The following is a 22,475-nucleotide window of genomic DNA, read 5'->3' as shown; positions in this document are numbered from 1 at the left end:
CCCTAAGGAACTTATCTAGATATGTGGTGAGAACTTTGAATGCTCAAGTGCTTCACAGAAGTTTATAATGCAGAGTAGCGAAAATAAAAAAATATTTTTTTTTCCCACAAAAAAGATTTTTAGCCCCCAAGTTTTTATTTTCACAAGGGTAACAGGAGAAATTGGACCCCAAAAGTTGTTGTCCAATTTATCCCGAGTACGCTGATGCCCCATATGTGGGGGTAAACCACTGTTTGGGCGCACGGCAGAGCTCAGAAGGGAGGGAGCACCATTTGACTTTTTTAGCGCAAAATTGGCTGTCGTGTTTGGAGACCCCCTGATGTACCTAAACAGTGGAAACCCCCAAATTATAACTCCAACCCTAACTCCAACACACCCCTAACCCTAATCTCAACCCGATCCATAATCCTAATCACAACCCTAACGATAATCACAACCCTAACCCCAAAACAGCCCTAATCTCAACCCTAACCATAACCCTAATCAAAACCCTAAATCCAACACACCCCTAACCCCAATCCCAACCCTAATCCCAACCCTAACTTTAATCCCAACCCTAATCCCAAACGTAACCCTAATCTCAACCCTAATCCCAAACGTAACCTAATCCCAACCCTAATCCAAACCCTAACCCTTATCCCAACTCTAACCCTAACTTTAGCCCCAACCCTAACCATAACTTTAGCCCCGTCGTCACAAAAAAAGTTCAATGTAACCTTTTTTTTGTACGTCGCGTCCGCCATTTCCACGCATGCGTGGCCGTAACTCTGCCCCCTCCTCCCCAGGACATAGACTGGGCAGCGGATGCGTTGAAAAACTGCATCCGCTGCCCACGTTGTGCACAATTTTCACAACGTGCGTCGGTACGTCGGGCCGACGCATTGCGACCGCCCCGTACCGACGCAAGTGTGAAAGAAGCCTAAGGCTACTTTCACACTAGCGTTGTACTCGGCCCATCGCAGTGTGTCGGGCCGACGTACCGACGCTAGCGTAAGCGCCGCACAACGGGTGCAGCGGATGCTGTTTTTTCAACGCATCCGCTGCCCCATTGTGAGGTGCGGGGAGGCGGGGGCGGAGTTCCGGCCGCGCATGCGCGGTCGGAAATGGCGGACACGTCGCACAAAAAAGTTACATGTAGCTTTTTTTGTGCAGACGGTCCGCCAAAGCACGACGCATCCATCGCACGACGGATGCGACGTGTGGCAATCCGTCGCAATGCGTCGCTAATGCAAGCCAATGGATAAAAAACGCATCCTGCACTTTTGCAGGATGCGTTTTTTCTCCAACGACGCATTGCGACGGAAGCCAAAAAAACGCTAGTGTGAAAGTAGCCTAACCCTAACCCTAAATTTAGCCCCAACCCTAGCCCTAACCCTAACCCTAAATTTAGCCCCAACCCTAACCCTAGCCCTAACCCTAACTCTAACCCTAGCCCTAACCCTAATTTTAGCCCCAACTCGTCTCTCCTGCCGGCCGGCAGATGGCAGCAGATGGCGGGCGCTCTGCGCATGCGCCCGCCATGAGGAAAAAGCCGGCCGGCAGGAGGAGACAGAAGAGGACCCAGGGACACCGGGTGAGTATGATAGGGTCCCCAAATCCCCCTATTTCTCTGTCCTCTGATGTGCGATCACATCAGAGGACAGAGAATTACAGATCGCTTTTTTTTTTTTTGCGGTCGCCGGTAAACTGTTAATTACCGGCGATCGCAAAACAGGGGTCGGTGCAAACCGACCCCGATCATGTTCTTTGGGGTTTCGGCTACCCCCGGCAGCCGAGACCCCAAAGATCTTCCAGGTGCCGGGCGGCGGGCGCACTGCGCGTGCGCCCGCCATTTTTTCCCCGGAAAAAAGATGGCGGCGCCCATCGGGAGCCACGAGGAGCACCGGGGGAGATAGGTGAGTATTGGGGGGCTATCGGGGGCCATCGGGGACCCTATTTCTCTGTCCTCCGATGTGCGATCACATCGGAGGACAGAGAAATTAAATGGCAAATCGCGGTTTTTTGTTGTTGTTGCGACCGCTGGTAAACGGTTAATTACCGGCGATCGCAACTCGGGGGTCGGTAAAAACCCCCCGAATCATGTTCTCTGGGGTCTCGGCTACCCTCGGCAACCGAGACCCCAGAGAAAATGCGACTCTGGGGGGCGCTATTCACTTTTTCCACAACGCCGTTAATTAACGGCGCTGTGGTTTAAGTACCCTTAGCGGCCGCCGTTAAAAGGCGTATTGGCGGTCGTTAAGGGGTTAAAGTGCGGGAACCCATCTATTTTTGATAACTAGCCAAGATAAAGCTGAGTGCTGCAGCCCACAGCTGTCAGCTTTACCTGCTCTGGTTATCAAGAATAGAGGGGGACCGCACATCATTTTTTTTTTTTTTTTAAATAATAATAAAAAAACGCTGGCCAATCACAGCTATGCCAATACTTGACATGGCTGTGATAGGGCCGGTAGGGCACATACAGGAAAAGCTTGTTGATTGCCTGCACTTTCAACAAGGTTTGTTCGGGCTGCAAAACCCGAAGAGGAACACGGAATTCTGAGAGAAGTACATATTCGGGGTTTCCTTCAAATGTGGACTGATTGTTAGTGCTGACATTGATGCACCCAGAGCCTGCAGGACAGCTTTAATTTCTTTGGAACTTGATTGTGGCTGCTTATCCACCATCCGGACTCCTCCTGTGTTACAACCTTTCATTAATTTTTCTCTGCTGTCTATGCCCAGGGAAATTAGCTGCAGTGCAATGGGTTGTAAACCTCTTGATTATGTTGCTCACCTAGGCAAAGAAACATCAAGATCTCTCAAGATGGACCTGTAACCTTGAGATTGTTGATATTTTTCCACAATTTTGGTTCTTAAATCCTCAGACAGTTACCTTCTCTTTCTGTTCTCCATGCTTAGTGTGACACACAATGCAAAGATTGAGTCAATTTCTCCCCTTTTTATATGATTTCAGGTGTGATTTTCATATTTTCCACATCTGTTACTTGCCACAAGCATCACATGCGTGAAACAAAGTTGTTTAGCCAAAAGTGTAGAAAAATGCCAACAATTTCAAGGGTGTCAACACTTTTCAACCATGCCTGTATCTTTAAAAGGAACCTGTCACCCCCAAAATCGAAGATGAGCTAAGCCCACCGGCAACAAGGGCTTATCTACAGTATTCTGTAATGCCGTAGATAAGCCCCCGATGTATCCTGAAAGATGAGAAAAAGGTTAGATTATACTCACCCAGGGGCGATCCCGCTGCGGTCCGGTCCGATGGGTGTCGCGGTCTGTGTCCAGCGCCTTCTTTCTTCATAGGATGACTTCCTCTTGTATTCACGCTGCGGCGTACTTTGTCTGCCCTGTTGAGGGCAGAGCAAAGTACTGCAGTGCGCAGGCGCCGGGAAAGGTCAGAGAGGCCCGGCGCCTGCGCATTGTAGTACTTTGCTCTGCCCTCAACAGGACACATAAAGTATGCCTGTGCCAGAGCCGCAGTGTGAAGACAAGAAGAGGACGTCATCCTATGAAGAAAGGAGGCGCTGGACCCGGACCGTTATGCCCATCGGACGGGACCGCCCCTGGGTGAGTATAATCTAACCCCTTTTTCTCACCTTTCAGGCTTATCTACAGCATTACAGAATGCTGTAGATAAGCCCCTGATGCTGGTGGGCTTAGCCCATCTTCGATTTTGGGGGTGACAGGTTCCCTTTAAATTGTGTTCTTCGGAAACTATTTGGGTAAGAATACAAGGAGAGAACAACAGAAAGGACACCATTGTAGGCATTTACTACAGGCCGCCTGTGCAAGCTGGAGATATGGATGAACTCTTTATGCATCAAATGGCCAAGTTCTCCAAAAAATATGACATAGTTGTCATGGGAGATTTCAACTATCCAGACATTTGTTGGGAATCTCAGGCAAAACTAACAGGTCAAACAAATTCTTATCCTCTCTTGCTGACAATTTTATCTTCCAAAAGGTAGGGGAGAAAACAAGGGGAACTGCTACCTTGGATCTAATCCTCATAAACAGGGAGGAAATAGTTGAGGAGGTAAGAGTGACTGGGACCCTAGGAGGTAGCGACCATGCTATTTTAGAATTTTGGATAACTAGAGGAGGAAGACCTGTGAAGACTCAGATATCAAGGTTAGATTTCAGAAAGGCAGATTTTAAGGGACTCAGAAAGAAAATCGGAGGGATCCAATGGCTGGATATCCTTAAGGACAAAATGTCCAGGAAGGTTGGGAAATCTTGAAAAATGAGATTCTCAAAGCACAATCGTTAACAATTCCAAAAAGAGGGAAGAATAGGAAGAATTTAAGGAAATCAGGATGGATGAACACAAAACTTAAACACATGCTAAACAGGAAGAAAGAAATGTTTATCAAATGGAAAGAGGGAGGCATATCTAAAGAAGAATATAATGTTGTCTGCAGAACCTGCAGGGCACGAATCAGATTATCTAAAGCTGACAATGAATTAAGGCTTGCAAGAGATGTCAAAATCAATAAAAAATTATTTTGGGGATATGTCAAAAGTAAAAGAAAAGCCAAAGATGCTATTGGATTTTTACAGGATGAAAATGATGAAATGGTAAGAAATGACGTGAGAAGGCTGAACTTTTCAATTCTGATTTTGCATCTGTTTTCTCTAAGAAAAGAAATGTAACATCAACTGATCTTCACTGTCCAATTAAAGAAACAGAAGAGTCCAGGATATCTATAAACAGAAAGATAGTGAGGAAACACTTGGCTAAAATAAATGAATTCAAGTCTCCAGGTCCAGATAAATTACACCCCAGAGTACTGAAGGAGATAGCATAAGAGATTTTTGAACCACTCTCCATAATCTTTGAAAATTCTTGGAGAACAGGAGAAGTCCCAGAAGACGGAGAAGAGCAAATGTTGTTCCTATCTTCCAAAAGGGGAAGAAGGTGGACCCAGGGACCTATTTGCCTGTGAGTCTGACTTCTATACCAGGAAAGATCTTTGAACAAATTATTAAACATGTATGTTAGTACCTGGATAAGAATGAAGTGATTAAACAGAGTCAGCATGTGTTTGTAACTAATAAGTCATGTCAGACTAACTTAATTTCCTTCTATGACAGAATCACTGACTGGGTGGATCAGGGAAATGCTGTAGATATAGTACAAGTATATCTTGACTTCAGCAAAGAATTTGACAAAGTATCTCACACCATCCTTATTGAAAAAATGACTAAGTATGGAATGGACAAGGCAACTGTTAGGTAAATTCATATCTGGCTTATTGATTGGACCCAAAGAGTGGTCGTAAATGGCTGCACATCCAGTTGGAAGAATGTCTCAAGTGGAGTACCACAGGGTTCTGTCCTGGACCCTGTATTGTTCAACATCTTTATCAATAATTTAGATGAAGGAATTGAGGGTAAACTGATTAAATTTGCTGATGACATAAAGCTAGGAGGGATAGCTAATACTAGAGAAGAGAGAGGATTCAAAAATATATAAATAAACTGGAGCAGTGGGCAGCAACTAACAGAATGGTTTATAGCAAGGAAAAATGCAAAGTCCTACATCTGGGCAATAAGCATATACAAAATGGGAGGAATAGGGCTAAGCAACAGCACATGTGAAAAAGACTTGGGTATACTAATAGATCATAAACTGCACGAGTCGACAGTGTGATACAGCAGCAAAAAAGGCAAATTAAATTCTGGGATGTATTAACAGAAGCATACAGTCTAGATCACGTGAAGTCATTATTGCCCTCTACTCCTCTTTGGTCAGACCTCACCTGGAATACTGTGTCCAGTTTTGGGAACCACTTTTTAAATAAGACATCAACAAACTGGAGCAAGTTCAGAGAAGAGCAGCCAGAATGGTGACCGGTCTGCAAACCATGTCCTATGAGGAACGGTTGCAGGATTTGGGAATGTTTAAGCTTGCAGAAAAGAAGACTCAGAGGACACTCAATAGCTGTCTACAAATATCTCAAGGGCTGTCACATTGTAGAAGGATCATCTCTATTCTCATTTGCACAAGAAAAGACTAGAAGCAATGGGATGAAACTGAATGGGAGGAGACAGGGTGATCAATGAGTGGAACAGGCGGCCACGAGAGGTGGTGAGTTCTCCTTCCATGGAAGTTTTCAAACAGGCTGGACAGACATGTGTCTGGGATGATTTAGTGAATCCTGCTTTGAGCAGGGGGTTGGACCAGATGACCCAGGAGGTCCCTTCCAACTCTACCATTCTATGATTCTAAGTTTCCAACTGTGACATCTGTGGCCCCTTGAGATCTCTATAAATATATCCCGACACTGGCCAGTAGGTGGTGCTGTGTGTATAACATATAAGGTAACCTTGAACACGGCAGGATGGACGGCAGTCACACACAGATCGCAGTGCTAGAGCGCAACATCCCATCTAATGACTGGTGTATAACCTGTCTGTAATTTACAGCAAACAGCACACAGATGTGAGTGCAGCGTAAGGCCATATTCACACGGTCAGTATGTGGTCAGGATTTTACATCAGTATCTGTAAGCCAAAATCAGGAGTGGGTGATAAATACAGAAGTGGTGACGGGTTTCTATTATAGTTTTAGAGATATTACACGCTCCACTCTGCCACACGCACTTATATTAAACGCTCCGCTCTGCCACACGCACTTATATTACACACTCGGCCCTGCCACACGCATTTATATTACAGCTCTGCCGCACGCACTTATATTACACACTCGGCCCTGCCGCACGCACTTATATTACACTCGGCCCTGCCGCACGCACTTATATTACAGCTCTGCCGCACGCACTTATATTACACGCTCCGCTCTGCCGCACGCACTTATATTACACACTCGGCCCTGCCGCACGCACTTATATTACAGCTCTGCCGCACGCACTTATATTACACGCTCCGCTCTGCTGCACGCACTTATATTACACACTCGGCCCTGCCGCACGCACTTATATTACACACTCGGCCCTGCCGCACGCACTTATATTACAGCTCTGCCGCACGCACTTATATTACACGCTCCGCTCTGCCGCACGCACTTATATTACAGCTCTGCCACACGCACTTATATTACAGCTCTGCCGCACGCACTTATATTACACGCTCCGCTCTGCGGCACGCACTTATATTACAGCTCTGCCACACGCACTTATATTACACGCTCCGCTCTGCTGCACGCACTTATATTACACACTCGGCCCTGCCGCACGCACTTATATTACACACTCGGCCCTGCCGCACGCACTTATATTACAGCTCTGCCGCACGCACTTATATTACACGCTCCGCTCTGCCGCACGCACTTATATTACAGCTCTGCCACACACACTTATATTACAGCTCTGCCGCACGCACTTATATTACACGCTCCGCTCTGCTGCACGCACTTATATTACACACTCGGCCCTGCCGCACGCACTTATATTACACACTCGGCCCTGCCGCACGCACTTATATTACACACTCGGCCCTGCCGCACGCACTTATATTACAGCTCTGCCGCACGCACTTATATTACACGCTCCGCTCTGCCGCACGCACTTATATTACACACTCGGCCCTGCCGCACGCACTTATATTACAGCTCTGCCGCACGCACTTATATTACACACTCGGCCCTGCCGCACGCACTTATATTACAGCTCTGCCGCACGCACTTATATTACACGCTCCGCTCTGCGGCACGCACTTATATTACAGCTCTGCCACACGCACTTATATTACACGCTCCGCTCTGCTGCACGCACTTATATTACACACTCGGCCCTGCCGCACGCACTTATATTACACACTCGGCCCTGCCGCACGCACTTATATTACAGCTCTGCCGCACGCACTTATATTACACGCTCCGCTCTGCCGCACGCACTTATATTACAGCTCTGCCACACACACTTATATTACAGCTCTGCCGCACGCACTTATATTACACGCTCCGCTCTGCTGCACGCACTTATATTACACACTCGGCCCTGCCGCACGCACTTATATTACACACTCGGCCCTGCCGCACGCACTTATATTACACACTCGGCCCTGCCGCACGCACTTATATTACAGCTCTGCCGCACGCACTTATATTACACGCTCCGCTCTGCCGCACGCACTTATATTACACACTCGGCCCTGCCGCACGCACTTATATTACAGCTCTGCCGCACGCACTTATATTACACACTCGGCCCTGCCGCACGCACTTATATTACAGCTCTGCCGCACGCACTTATATTACACGCTCCGCTCTGCCGCACGCACTTATATTACAGCTCTGCCGCACGCACTTATATTACACACTCGGCCCTGCCGCACGCACTTATATTACACACTCGGCCCTGCCGCACGCACTTATATTACAGCTCTGCCGCACGCACTTATATTACACGCTCCGCTCTGCCGCACGCACTTATATTACAGCTCTGCCACACGCACTTATATTACAGCTCTGCCGCACGCACTTATATTACAGCTCTGCCGCACGCACTTATATTACAGCTCTGCCGCACGCACTTATATTACACGCTCCGCTCTGCTGCACGCACTTATATCAGTCACTTGGCTCTGCACACGCACTTATATTACACGCACTTATATTACACGCTCTTATATCACACGCACTTATATCACACGCTCTTATATCACACGCACTTATATCACACGCTCTTATATTACACGCACTTATATCACACGCTCTTATATTACACGCACTTATATTACACGCTCTTATATTGCACGCACTTATATCACACGCACTTATATCACACGCACTTATATTACACGCTCTTATATCACACGCACTTATATCACACGCTCTTATATCACACGCTCTTATATTACACGCACTTATATCACACGCTCTTATATTACACGCTCTTATATCACACGCACTTATATTACACGCTCTTATATTACACATTCTTATATTACACGCTCTTATATTACACGCACTTATGTTACACGCTCTTATATTACACGCTCTTATATTACACGCTCTTATATCACACGCACTTTTATCACACGCTCTTATATCACACGTTCTTATATTACACGCACTTATATCACACCCTCTTATATCACACGCACATATCACACGCTCTTATATTACACGCACTTACATTAAACGTTCTTATATTACACGCTCTTATATTACACGCACTTATATTACACGCACTTATATTACACGCTCTTATATCACACGCTCTTATATCACACGCTCTTATATTACACGCACTTATATTACATGCTCTTATATTACACACACTTATATTACACGCTCTTATATCACACGCTCTTATATCACACGCTCTTATATTACACGCACTTATATTACATGCTCTTATATTACACGCACTTATATTACACGCTCTTATATCACACGCTCTTATATCACACGCTCTTATATTACACGCACTTATATTACATGCTCTTATATTACACACACTTATATTACACGCTCTTATATCACACGCACTTATATCACACGCTCTTATATTACACGCTCTTATATTACACGCTCTTATATTACACACACTTATATTGCACGCTCTTATATTACACGCACTTATATTACACGCACTTATATTACACACACTTATATTACACGCTGTTATATTACACGCTCTTATATTACACACACTTATATTACACGCTCTTATATCACACGCACTTATATCACACGCTCTTATATTACACGCTCTTATATTACACACACTTATATTACACGCACTTATATTACACGCACTTATATTACACGCACTTATATTACACGCTCTTATATCACACGCTCTTATATCACACGCTCTTATATTACACGCACTTATATTACATGCTCTTATATTACACACACTTATATTACACGCTCTTATATTACACGCTCTTATATTACACGCACTTATATCACACGCTCTTATATTACACGCTCTTATATTACACGCTCTTATATTACACGCTCTTATATTACACACACTTATATTGCACGCTCTTATATTACACGCTCTTATATTACACGCTCTTATATTACACACACTTATATTACACGCACTTATATTACACGCTCTTATATTACATACACTTATATCACACGCTCTTATATTACACGCTCTTATATTACACACACTTATATTACACGCACTTATATTACACGCTCTTATATTACATACACTTATATCACACGCACTTATATCACACGCTCTTATATTACATACACTTATATCACACGCTCTTATATTACACGCTCTTATATTACACGCTCTTATATTACACGCACTTATATTACACGCTCTTATATTACACACACTTATATTACACGCACTTATATTACACGTTCTTATATTACACACACTTATATTACACGCTCTTATATTACACGCTCTTAGGCCATGTTCACACAATGCGTTTTTTACCGCGGAACCGCAGCGATTTTGCCGCTGCGGGTCCGCAGCTGTTTTCCATGCAGGGTACAGTACAATGTAACCCTATGGAAAACAGGAAACGCTGTGCACATGATCCTGAAATTCACTAAAAAAGCCGCGCTGAATAGCTGCGGTAAAAAAGAAGGACCATGTCACTTCTTTGTGCGGAACTGCAGCGGTTCTGCACCCATAGACCTCTATTGTGAGGTCAAACCCGCAGTAAAACCCGCAGATCAAAAATATATCTGCGGGTTTTATTGCGGTTACGGGTGGAGAAACCGCTGCAGCAGGAAGTGCGGGGAAGCGGGCGGAAGTACGTGGGCGGAAGTGCGTGGGCGGAGTGTGTTCCGAAGTGACGGAGGCATAATGTCGCATGTGGATCGATGTCGGCTGTTTGATAGATTTGGTATGTATGTGTGTGTGTGTGTGTGTGTGTGTGTGTGTGTGTGTGTGTGTGTGTGTGTGTGTGTGTGTGTGTGTGTGTGTCCCCATGCGACGCTAGTGCCACCACTGTGCTAAGTCGCCGTATGGGACTACTACTCCCATCCGGTATTAGGATGGGAGAGTTGTCCCTGTGTCCGGCGACTTAGCACAGTTGTAAAGTTACACAAAACACACACAATACACATACATGACACACAGTACATACAACATATAACACAGAGTATATACTCACCAACAGCACACTGGTAGGCGAAGCCCTCGATCCCCTAGAAAAAATCCCAAAATAAAAAATCAAATTCATACTCCCTGTCCGCAGAATCCATAAAACGAGTGTCCCACGCCGATCGGCTGCTCTCCGGCGATACACTGCCAGGAGCGAAGCTCCTAGCAGTGTATCGCGTACTGTTCCGGAGTTCAATGGCTCCGGCGTCTCGGTTAACAGCAGTACAGCTGCGTTGAACTTTCCCACGCAGCACTGCCGTTAAGCGAGAGTGCCGGGGTCAATGACCGCCGGTAAACTCGCTCGCGCATGCGCAGTGACACACCGACAGGAACTATGGCTCCTGTCAGTGTGTTGCTGCAGCCGTGGAGAGCAGACATATCTCTGGATGTGTCTGTTCTCCATGGAAGATCTTCGTGGGACCCTCGATGGATTTCTGCGGACAGGGCCAGGGAGTATGAATTTGTTTTTTCATTTTGCGTCTTTTTCAGGTCGAGGGTCTTCAGGACGGATTGAGCGTACAATAAAATATGGTCAAAAAGTGGGTGTCTTTATTTCATTAAAATAATTTTTTTTCTAGTGTTTGTGGTTTTTTTTTAACCCTTTCATTGGATTAATAATGGATAGGCGTCTTATTGACGCCTCTCCATTATTAACCGGCTTAATGCCACCTTACAATAGCAAGGTGGCATTAACCCCTCATTACCCCATATCCCACCGCTACAGGGAGTGGGAAGAGAGGGGCTAAGTGCCGGAATTGGCACATCATTTTGATGCGCCTTTTCTGGGGCGGCTGCGGGCCTATATTTGTAGCCAGGGGGGGGGGGCAAATATCCATGGCCCCTTTCCTAGGCTATGAATATAAGCCCACGGCTGTCTGCGTAGCCTTTCTGGCCTAAAAATATAGGGGACCCCAACACTTTTTTTGGGGGGGGCTCTCCCTTTATTTCTGAGCCAGAAAGGCTATGCAGACAGCTGTGGGCTTCATATTCATGGCCTGGGAACAGCCATGGGTATTTTAACCCCTTCCCAGGCCACAAATATTGGCCCGCAGCAGTCTGCCTAGCCTTTCTGGCCTAAAAATATAGGGGGACCCTATGTCATTTTTTTTTTTTTGGGGGGGGGGGTCCCCCTATATTTTTTTTTATCATTTTAATAGCATTAATAATGGATAGGCGTCTTATTGACGCCTCTCCATTATTAACCAGGATTAATGCCACCTCACAATAGCAAAAATACGTGCAACTGAAATACGTGGCACTTAAATACGTGATACGTGGCACTTAAATACGTGATACGTGGCACTGAAATACGTGGCACTGAAATACGTGGCACTGAAATACGTGATACGTGGCACTTAAATACGTGGCACTGAAATTCGTGATACGTGGCACTTAAATACGTGGCACTGAAATACGTGATACGTGGCACTTAAATACGTGGCACTGAAATACGTGATACGTGGCACTTAAATACGTGGCACTGAAATACGTGGCACTGAAATACGTGATACATGGCACTGAAATACGTGCCACTGAAATACGTGGCACTGAAATACGTGATACGTGGCACTTAAATACGTGGCACTGAAATTCGTGATACGTGGCACATAAATACGTGACACGTGGTACTGAAATACGTGATACGTGGCACTTAAATACGTGGCACTGAAATACGTGATACGTGGCACTAAGTCTACGCTCACATTTGCGGTCAGCGCCCCTATATTTAACATGGGGGCGCATGGACATGCGTCGCACTTGCGTTTTGCGCCGCATGCGTCACTGCGGCGCACGCGTCCGGGCGCAGAGGACGCAGCAAGTTGCATTTTTGCTGCGTCCAAAATCAACCAAAAAAAGGACGCATGCGTCGCAAAACGCAGCGTTGTGCATGCGTTTTGCTGCGTTTTTGTTTGCGTTGTGCGTTGCGTCGCCGACGCTGCGGCGCACAACGCAAATGTGAACGTAGCCTTAAATACGTGGCACTTAAATAGCTGGATAGAGCTGGATCCGCGGGCTGTGATCTGGCCTACGCTCAGCACTCTGCGGAGCGCTGTCATTCAAAACACGTTCCCTCATTTTGGTGTTTAGTCCCAAAATGGAGGATGGAAGAAGAAAAGGGTTGGACAAGGAAATGACATCATTTCTTTTTTTTTTTTTTTTCCCCACTGCAGTTAAAGCTTTATTTGTGTCAAACACAGACAATCTGCAGAGAAAACTGCATAAAAAACCGCACTAAAAACGCACCAAAAACGCACCAAAACCACACCTGCGTTTTCTGCCAAGAGCTGCGGTTTTTAGTGCAGAAAAACAGCAGGGAAATCAGGAACGTGTGAACATGGCCTTATATTACACGCTCTTATATTACACGCTCTTATATTACACGCTCGGCTCTGCTGTGATTGCTGCTGTTTAACCATTGAGATGCCGCCGTCGGTCCCTGGCTTGGTCGCCAGTGTGCACATTACAGTCGCCCATCGGCACCTGAGACTTTTCTGGTTTTTCCATTATTGTTCCTGCGCTTCAGCTCAATTACCGTTTTTAAAAATATTAATTTTTCTTTAAATAAAACTCTGACTTCCCTTCTGATATCAAACCGTAAACCACGTAAGGAAAAAAAAAGGTCATAACGTCAGAACGGTTGTCATTGCCAAAAATTCAGCCAAAATGTGATCACAGCGTCGTCTGTGCCCTACGATGGTGTCAGTATCAGACCGTCAGCTTACCGCGGGAGAAAAACAAGTCCAATGTGAACAGAGAGAAAAAAGAGGAGAGAAAAAAAAATACGGCCCCTTCCTGAAAGGGTTAAAGTGCCTGACTCCTCCCACACACATGACCGGTCACGTGTCATGACATCATCAAAGGTCCTTTAGCCCATGTAGTGTGTGAACCATGGCTAAGGCCGGGCAGCAGATCCGAGCGGCCGGAGATGAGCGGCCCCGGCCCCGCAACGTGTCCCGGGAGGAAGCGCTGCAGCTGGAGGGGTACCGGCACGCCTGCCACGTCATGCTGTACGCGCCCACCGCCGCCAAGCTGTTTGACCGGATCCCCATCCGATACGCTGTGCTGGTGAGAGGCGGGGTCCGGCGGGCGCTGCTCCGTAGGGCGGATGGGTCCGGCCGGGCGCTGCTCCGTAGGGCGGCGCTGGGCGGGTGGGTCCGGCCGGGCGCTGCTCCGTAGGGCGGGTGGGTCCGGCCGGGCGCTGCTCCGTAGGGCGGATGGGTCCGGCCGGGCGCTGCTCCGTAGGGCGGCGCTGGGCGGGTGGGTCCGGCCGGGCGCTGCTCCGTTGGGCGGTGCTGGGCGGGTGGGTCCGGCCGGGCGCTGCTCCGTAGGGCGGCGCTGGGCGGGTGGGTCCGGCCGGGCGCTGCTCCGTAGGGCGGTGCTGGGCGGGTGGGTCCGGCCGGGCGCTGCTCCGTAGGGCGGTGCTGGGCGGGGAGGTCCGGCCGGGCGCTGCTCCGTAGGGCGGCGCTGGGCGGGTGGGTCCGGCGGGCGCTGCTCCGTAGGGCGGCGCTGGGCGGGGGGGTCCGGCCGGGCGCTGCTCCGTAGGGCGGTGCTGGGCGGGGGGGTCCGGCGGGCGCTGCTCCGTAGGGCGGTGCTGGGCGGGGGGGTCCGGCCGGGCGCTGCTCCGTAGGGCGGTGCTGGGCGGGGGGGTCCGGCGGGCGCTGCTCCGTAGGGCGGTGCTGGGCGGGTGGGTCCGGCCGGGCGCTGCTCCGTAGGGCGGTGCTCCGTAGGGCGGTGCTGGGCGGGGGGTCCGGCGGGCGCTGCTCCGTAGGGCGGCGCTGGGCGGGTGGGTCCGGCGGGCGCTGCTCCGTAGGGCGGTGCTGGGCGGGTGGGTCCGGCCGGGCGCTGCTCCGTAGGGCGGTGCTGGGCGGGGGGGTCCGGCCGGGCGCTGCTCCGTAGGGCGGTGCTGGGCGGGGGGGTCCGGCGGGCGCTGCTCCGTAGGGCGGTGCTGGGCGGGGGGGTCCGGCGGGCGCTGCTCCGTAGGGCGGTGCTGGGCGGGGGGCGCTGCTCCGTAGGGCGGTGCTGGGCGGGTGGGTCCGGCGTCAGACTCTGCACACGCGATGCGACAATTCGGCACTTCGCTCCACCTTTCATGGCGCCGGAGACTAGTGAGCGGACTTTGACAACATGGTGTCGGTGTTGTTCCTCCTACGCCCCTTCACATGGGAACACTCTGAGGTGGATTTTCTGCATAACAAATCCTGACGTTGGTAAAACTCCCCCATAATACGCAGCAGATCTCGTATCCTCCCTTCAGGGGTCGCCCCCAAAACACCATAAAGTATGTGCCCCTCCACGTTCCTCCACAGCCCGTGGACATTTCCATGGAGTTGGTCCCTTTGCAGATTTCCACAAGATGTTGGAGGCGGCTGTGGGAATATTTGCCCCCCAGAAGAGCATTTGTGAGGTCAGCCCCTGATGTCGGGGGAGGCCTTCTCCATTATAGGTGATATATGGGGCTGAGGTCCGGGCTCTGTGCTGACGGTCATGTTCTTCCACCAATCTCCCCCTCCATGTCTGTATGGAGCTTGTGCACTGGGCACAGTCATGGGGAACAGAAAATGTCCTTCCCCAAACTGTTCTCACAAGGCTGAAGGTACAATTATCCACAATGTCTTGTGCTGAAGAATTAAGATTTTCCTTCCCTGGCACTAAAGGGCCGACCCCTCATAACAAGCCCATAGTATTACCCCTCCTCCACCATCTGTACAGTGGGCACAGTGCGGTCAGGGGGTAACGTTCTCCTGGAATCACCACACCCAGACTCGTCCATCAGATGCTGGATACAGAAGTGTGATCCGTCACTGCACAGAACTCGTCTCCTCCAGAGTCCAGTGATGGCGGCTTTACACCACTACATTCGATGCTTGGTGATATAAGGCTGCATGAAGCTCCCGGTGCGGGCGCACTGTTTGTGCTGATGTTATACCAGAGGAGGTCTGGACTCTGCAGTTATGGGGTCAGCAGAGCTTTGGTGATTTTTCTGCCCTCTGCTCTTCAGCACTCGGCCCCCCACTCTGTAACATAACAGGGTCTTCTTCCACTTCTCAATAATATCACTCACTGGTGATGGGGGGGAAATGTCACAAACAGACTTCTTACCCCAGTGCCTCCTATTACAGGACAGCGCTGGTATCAGTGATCTCTGCACAACCAGCCTGTCTGTCACATATTGGTAATGGCAGATGACATGATGGGGGGGGGGGGGTTTGCTGGTGACCAGAGGTTATACACTGGGGGGCACGCACTAGAGGTTATACACTGGGGGGCACGCACCAGAGGTTATACACTGGGGGGCACGCCCCAGAGGTTATACACTGGGGGGGGCACGCCCCAGAGGTTATACACTGGGGGGGGCACGCCCCAGAGGTTATACACTGGGGGGGGCACGCCCCAGAGGTTATACACTGGGGGGGGCACGCCCCAGAGGTTATACACTGGGGGGGGCACGCCCCAGAGGTTATACACTGGGGGGGGCACGCCCCAGAGGTTATACACTGGGGGGGGCACGCCCCAGAGGTTATACACTGGGGGGGGCACGCCCCAGAGGTTATACACTGGGGGGGCACGCCCCAGAGGTTATACACTGGGGGGGGGCACGCCCCAGAGGTTATACACTGGGGGGGGGAGGGGAACGAATGGGAAACCAGATTTCAAAGTTGACATGTCTCAATATCTTTGTCCATATAGTACAGTAGATACATGTATGATCGATAGTCTGACCATTGGGTCCTGCACCAATCCCTAGAACTAGAGTCCTATAGCCCCCTGTGTGAATGATACGTTACTGAGCATGTGCGACCACTGCTCCATAAACTCTATAGAAGTCAGAGATGGTCAGTGCAGCAGTGGTCGCACATGCTCAGTAACGCTTTGTCCTCATGGACCCTGTTCCCCTTACATGTTTATGGGACAGCCCTTCTAAGCATACAAAGCCTCTGGAAAGTAAAAAAAAAAAAAAAACACAACTTTTTCTCGCTTGGCCCTTAGTGACTCTCTTTTCGCTTCTATCTTCATAGATGATGATGCGTTTTGATGGACGTCTCGGTTTCCCTGGAGGTTTCGTGGATTCACAAGACGTTTCTTTGGAAGAAGGCCTCAACCGGGAGCTGCAGGAGGAACTCGGCTCCATCTTCGACACTTTGAAAGTGACTGACAAAGATTATCGCAGTGCACAGGCCCGAGAGCTCCCGCAGAAAGGGGTCACACACTTCTTCACCAAGGAACTGACGCTGGAGGAAATAGAGGCCATAGAGAGAGAAGGCGTATGTGCCAAAGACCACGGCCTCGAGGTGAGGGGGACATTACTGTCAAGTGTTATCTGTGGATGGCGAGGTGTACAGGATTAGAAAAACATGGCCGCTCTCTAGAAACAGCGCCACACCTGTCTGCAGGTTGTGTCTGGTATTGCTGCTCATCTCTATGGAAGTAAGTAGAGTTGAGCTTCAACAACCCACACATCCTGTGGACAAGTGCAGTGCTGTGTTTGGAAGAAAGCAGCTGTTTTTTTTTTCCCTAATCCTGTGCAATCCCTTTAAAATTCCTGGGTGTAAAGAATTTATGTGAAGTTTTATAATGGTATATTCCTTATGTAGCAACAGGGGCATACAGGCTCCTTCAGCCACAAGTGCTTCAGTGCTGCTGCCTCTGTACCCCCTATTGCTACGCTCCTGCATCAAGGTATTTTGGTATTGCAAGGGCAGAATATACACTGCTCAAAAAAATAATGGTAACACTAAAATCCCACATCCTAGATATCACTGAATGAAATATTCCAGTTGTAAATCTTTACTCAGTACATAGTGGAATGTGTTGAGAACAATAAAACCTAAAATCATGTAAAACGTAAATCACAACTAATATCCCACAGAGGTCTGGAGTTGGAATGATGCTCAAAATCAAAGTGGAAAATGAAGTTACAGGCTGATCCAACTTCAGTGGAAATGCCTCATGACAAGGAAATGATGCGCAGTAGTGTGTGTGGCCTCCACATGCCTGTATGATTTCCCTACAACACCTGGGCATGCTCCTGATGAGGTGGCAGATGGTCTCCTGAGGAATCTCCTCCCAGACCTGGACTAAAGCATCCGCCAACTCCTGGACATTCTGTGGTGCAACGTGACGTTGGTGGATGGAGCGAGACATGATGTCCCAGATGTGTTCAATCGGATTCAGGTCTGGGGAATGGGCGGGCCAGTCCATAGCTTCAATCCCTTCATCTTGCAGGAACTGCTGACACACTCCAGCCACATGAGGTCTGGCATTGTCCTGCATTAGGAGGAACCCAGGGCCAACCGCACCAGCATATGGTCTCACAAGGGGTCTGAGGATCTCATCTCGGTACCTAATGGCAGTCAGGCTACCTCTGGCGAGCACATGGAGGGCTCTGCGGCCCTCCAAAGAAATGCCACCCCACGCCATTATTGACCCACTGCCAAATCGGTCATGCTGAAGGATGTTGCAGGCAGCAGATCGCTCTCCACGGCGTCTCCAGACTCTGTCACATCTGTCACATGTGCTCAGTGTGAACCTGCTTTCATATGTGAAGAGCACAGGGCGCCAGTGGCGAATTTGCCAATCCTGGTGTTCTGTGGCAAATGCCAAGTTTCCTGCACGGTGTTGGGCTGTGAGCACAACCCCCATCTGTGGACGTCGGGCACTCAGACCATCCTCATGGAGTCGGTTTCTAACCGTTTCTGCAGACACGTGCTGGAGGTCATTTTGCAGGGCTCTGGAAGTGCTCCTCCTGTTCCTCCTTGCACAAAGGCAGAGGTAGTGGTCCTGCTGCTGGGTTGTTGCCCTCCTATGGCCCCCTCCACATCTCCTGGTGTACTGGCCTGTCTCCTGGTAGCGCCTCCAGTCTCTAGACACTACGCTGACAGACACAGCAAACCTTGCCACAGCTCGCATTGATGTGCCACCCTGGATGAGCTGCACTACCTGAGCCACTTGTATGGGTTGTTGAGTCCGTCTCATGCTACCACAAGTGTGAAAGCACAACCAACATTCAAAAGTGACCAAAACATCAGCCAGAAAGCATTGGTACTGAGATGTGGTCTATGGTCCCCACCTGCGGAACCACTCCTTTATTGAGGGTGTCTTGATAATTGCCGTCTGTTGTCTATTCCATTTGCACAACAGCATGTGAAATTGATTGTCAAACAGTGTTGCTTCCTAAGTGGACAGTTTGATTTCACAGAAGTTTGATTTACTTGGAGTTATAGTCTGTTGTTTAAGTGTTCCCTTTATTTTTTGAGCAGTGTATGTAAATACCTGTCCCTATTATAATGAAGGGTTCCTTCCTACCAATACAATCAGTCAGATCCCATGCAAAAAGATGGAGACATTCCTTCCTCTGTCCCCTTCCTCTGTCCCTTCCTCTGCGACTCTCCCTTCCTCTGCGTCTCCCCTCCTCTGTCCCTGTTATCATTGATCAGGGCTTCTCTTTAACTTACACACTTTGCTCTAGTAAGATAAGGCATGTTATATTTCAATATGCCCAGTCCTATTATTCTCACACAAAATAAGTATCTTCTGAGGTTTGAGCCCAGCACACATTTAATGGGGCTGGTGGCTGAGGAGCACCTTCCAGATGACTGGCGGGTATGTAAGGTGGTATTCCCCCCCCCCGATATCTGATGGCAGTAGTATTCCACATTGATCGTCTGTGACCTCCGTAGAGTCCTATCTGCCCCCTCTGTGATCCTGGGTAACATTTGCGTTTGCTTTCCGCAGGTGATGGGTCTAGTCCGTGTCCCCCTGTACACTTTGCGGGATGGATTTGGAGGTCTTCCAGCCTTTCTGTCCAACAACTTTATTGGGAATTCTAAGAGCCAGCTTCTGTATGGGCTGCGGAGCTTGCGGCTGCTGCGGGAGGACCTGATCCAAGATGCCGTGTGGAGCAGTCAGAACTCTTAGTAATGGTCTCGTCACGTAACCCGACATTTAGTATTGTCGGAAAAGATGTCAAATGATCGGTCTCCTGAGTATCTTCAGTGTACAGCGCCACGTGCGGGGCTCGGCCAACGCAGGTTGAGTTGCCCAGAAATACTTACAAATTTTTGTTCCGATTGTCGAGGGGGGTTAAAATTAGAAAAAAACATTGTTTTAGTTTTATTATTTTTCCCGCAAACAGCTTTAATAGTGGAGGAAAAAGAAGATTCACAGGACCCGGGTCCAGCGGCCAAGTCATTAGTCCGCCAGCCCAGACCTACCCGAACCTCCCCCAACCCGGGGCATCCCTGGCGCCCCTACTGACTAGTCGGCTCTACAGCATCATTACATCATGTGTACATCGCCTCAAGCCCAAAACTCAGAAGGGGAGCTGGGGATGCTAGTAGGTGGGTCGCAGGGCTCTGGTTTGGAGACCGTGGACTACTGACATGGCCACTAGATCAAGGTCCAGCAGATCTTTTTGCTCCATGTCTGGTATTGTAATTCAGGCTCAGTGGCGTTGAATGGAACTGAGCTGCAATACTAGTCGCAACTTTTGGGCAAGAGTGGTGCCGTTTCTGGTTAAAAGCCCATTTTTCTAGACTTAAAAGACAATTATGCAAAATCTGCTTTAATTTCATCAGATTATCTTTTATTTATTTTATATAGTTGTGTTCATGTCGTTTCAATGTGGAGACGTTTGTACTGGGGCTCTTAAAGGTGTTATCTGGTGGGTTAGTGTCTTTGAATAGGCAGAAAAAAATGGCAATATTAGTCTCGCATAGTCCTAAAAAAGGAGACTTCATTGAAACAGCAGAAAGCGGACCAGGGACTGGTGAGATGAGCTTGCCTCTGTAAAAGAAAAAAAAAAACATACCTACTGGTCACCCTCTTTAATATAGACCCCCACAAGTTATGTTATGTGATTACACAACCCTTGTTCTTTATGCCAGTAGCGATGTGTCATAAAATGGGTCCACTGGCGCTGACAAGAGTTCACCTAATGGGCGAGTAAATGGCGGCTCGAATGCAACCGTCATCATGACTGCAGAAATGTGTCTGTCTCTGCTTTTCATTAACCCTTCATGGGAATCTTCTAAATGTGCCCCCCCTTAACATGTCAGGTACCCTCTTATTGGAAATGCTGATATCCTTTTTGCTTTTGGAGTACACCCCTCCATGTATCGTCGGTGTAAGATGATGGCTTTTGTGAGTTTGCATCTTTAAATAAATTTGGAGAAAAATTTAAGAATTTTTCAATGAAATTTTAATTTTTTTTTTTTTATTGCAGACGTTGGCCTATGTGTAAGGTGACTGTTATCCAGAGCGGTTCTCATCTGCAGCATTAAATAACATCTCTATAGTTTCTAAAAGCGATTTCCTAACTTTAATATTCTTTTTAATATGTTAAAATAATAAGGTTTCTCTCGCCCTATTTTTTTCAATTAGTGGCTTCAGTGAGCTACTGTCGGCGATTGGCTGCAGCGGTCGTATGATCGATATAGTGTGACATTGATGCCGCAGAATTTGCTCTTAACACTACGATGGAGTATTATCACCATTAAAAAAAAAAAAAAAAAATAGTTAGATTTTGTTCCAGAAATGTAGGATTAGTGTCATGCAATTTTTTCCATCATACATGACGGCACCACAAGAGAGGGAATCCGCCCTTCAAGGACAGCAAACCTTCAAGATAAAAGGGGCGGCTCCTCTCTCCACATCAGTTGGTTTCCTGCCTTGACGGGGAACCCTCAAGATGAAGACTTCTGATGAAGACAGAAGAGGATGCCTGGACCTGGGTCGGGTGGATTTGGGCAGGTGCTGGTCTGCTGCACCCGTCACCAGGTACCGGTAGTCGCCTCGGGGGTCATGTATTCTATGCCCCCCTGAGCAAAGCATGGCCACAACCCACCCGTGAGGCAATGCCCGGGTAAAAAATTATCCTCGAGGGCCGCAGGTAGCGTTTCCCCACTGTTGATTAAAAATCCTGCTGTCCTCAGGGGTCACTACATGGTGCCCCCCTGTTGACCAAGGGTGGCAATGCAGCCCGTAAGGCACATCGGTGCCCGGGCTGGGTAAGTCTCCTCGGAGGTTTGGGGGCCTCCCTGTTGAGTTTTAAAAAAAGCCGGTCTCCTTTTCCCCCCTCCCCTCCCTGGTCGGTACCTGAGACAGCGGAGAGGTATGGAGCGGTGTCGGGAAGGCACTATGGATCTGGGGGTGAGTGTGGCGTGTCCGACGGCGTGGACACTGCAGAATTTCCTGCTTGGCCGGCGCCATGTTCCCAGGGGTGGCGCAGTACGCGCGTGCGCACATCGCTGGGCGGTAGGACTCGGAACCTTTGTGCAGGACACTGGCGCAGGAGGACCGGAAACTTCGGCACGCACCGGAAGTAAGGGCCAGGAGCGGGCCTGGAAGTAGAGTGCACATGGGTGCTGGAGGTCTGCAGAGCAGCGCGCACCGGAAGTAAGTGCCGGAAGTGGTTGC

General features: G+C 48.8%; 1 protein-coding gene across 2 annotated transcripts; it reads left to right on the top strand.

Moving 5' to 3' along the window:
• Window positions 1-13,910: 13,910 nt before the first annotated feature.
• NUDT16 (nudix hydrolase 16) lies at window positions 13,911-21,243 on the top strand. 2 transcript variants are annotated; one of them, XM_077283651.1, is made up of 3 exons: window positions 13,911-14,126; window positions 17,078-17,350; window positions 19,794-21,243. In XM_077283651.1, exons 1-3 carry the CDS (start codon window positions 13,950-13,952, stop codon window positions 19,974-19,976), a joined length of 633 nt encoding a protein of 210 aa, XP_077139766.1. In that variant the 5' UTR covers window positions 13,911-13,949; the 3' UTR covers window positions 19,977-21,243. The 2 variants fall into 2 exon arrangements, with proteins under 2 accessions (XP_077139766.1, XP_077139767.1); XM_077283652.1 differs by lacking the exon at window positions 13,911-14,126 and adding an exon at window positions 15,058-15,236.
• The last annotated feature ends 1,232 nt before the right edge of the window (window positions 21,244-22,475 follow it).

Source organism: Ranitomeya variabilis, chromosome 2, assembly GCF_051348905.1.
Source record: "Ranitomeya variabilis isolate aRanVar5 chromosome 2, aRanVar5.hap1, whole genome shotgun sequence".
In the NCBI taxonomy this organism is placed as follows: Eukaryota; Metazoa; Chordata; class Amphibia; order Anura; family Dendrobatidae; genus Ranitomeya; species Ranitomeya variabilis.
The sequence above is the reverse complement of the archived record's forward strand: the minus strand, read 5'-3'. Positions and strand labels throughout refer to the sequence as shown.

Bases quoted from the DNA above. Each gene is read 5' to 3' on its own strand.
- NUDT16 (XM_077283651.1), top strand. From the start codon at position 13,950: ATGGCTAAGGCCGGGCAGCAGATCCGAGCGGCCGGAGATGAGCGGCCC. The intron at 14,127-17,077 runs GTGAGAGGCGGG...CTATCTTCATAG, and splicing joins CCATCCGATACGCTGTGCTG to ATGATGATGCGTTTTGATGG. The intron at 17,351-19,793 runs GTGAGGGGGACA...TGCTTTCCGCAG, and splicing joins CCAAAGACCACGGCCTCGAG to GTGATGGGTCTAGTCCGTGT.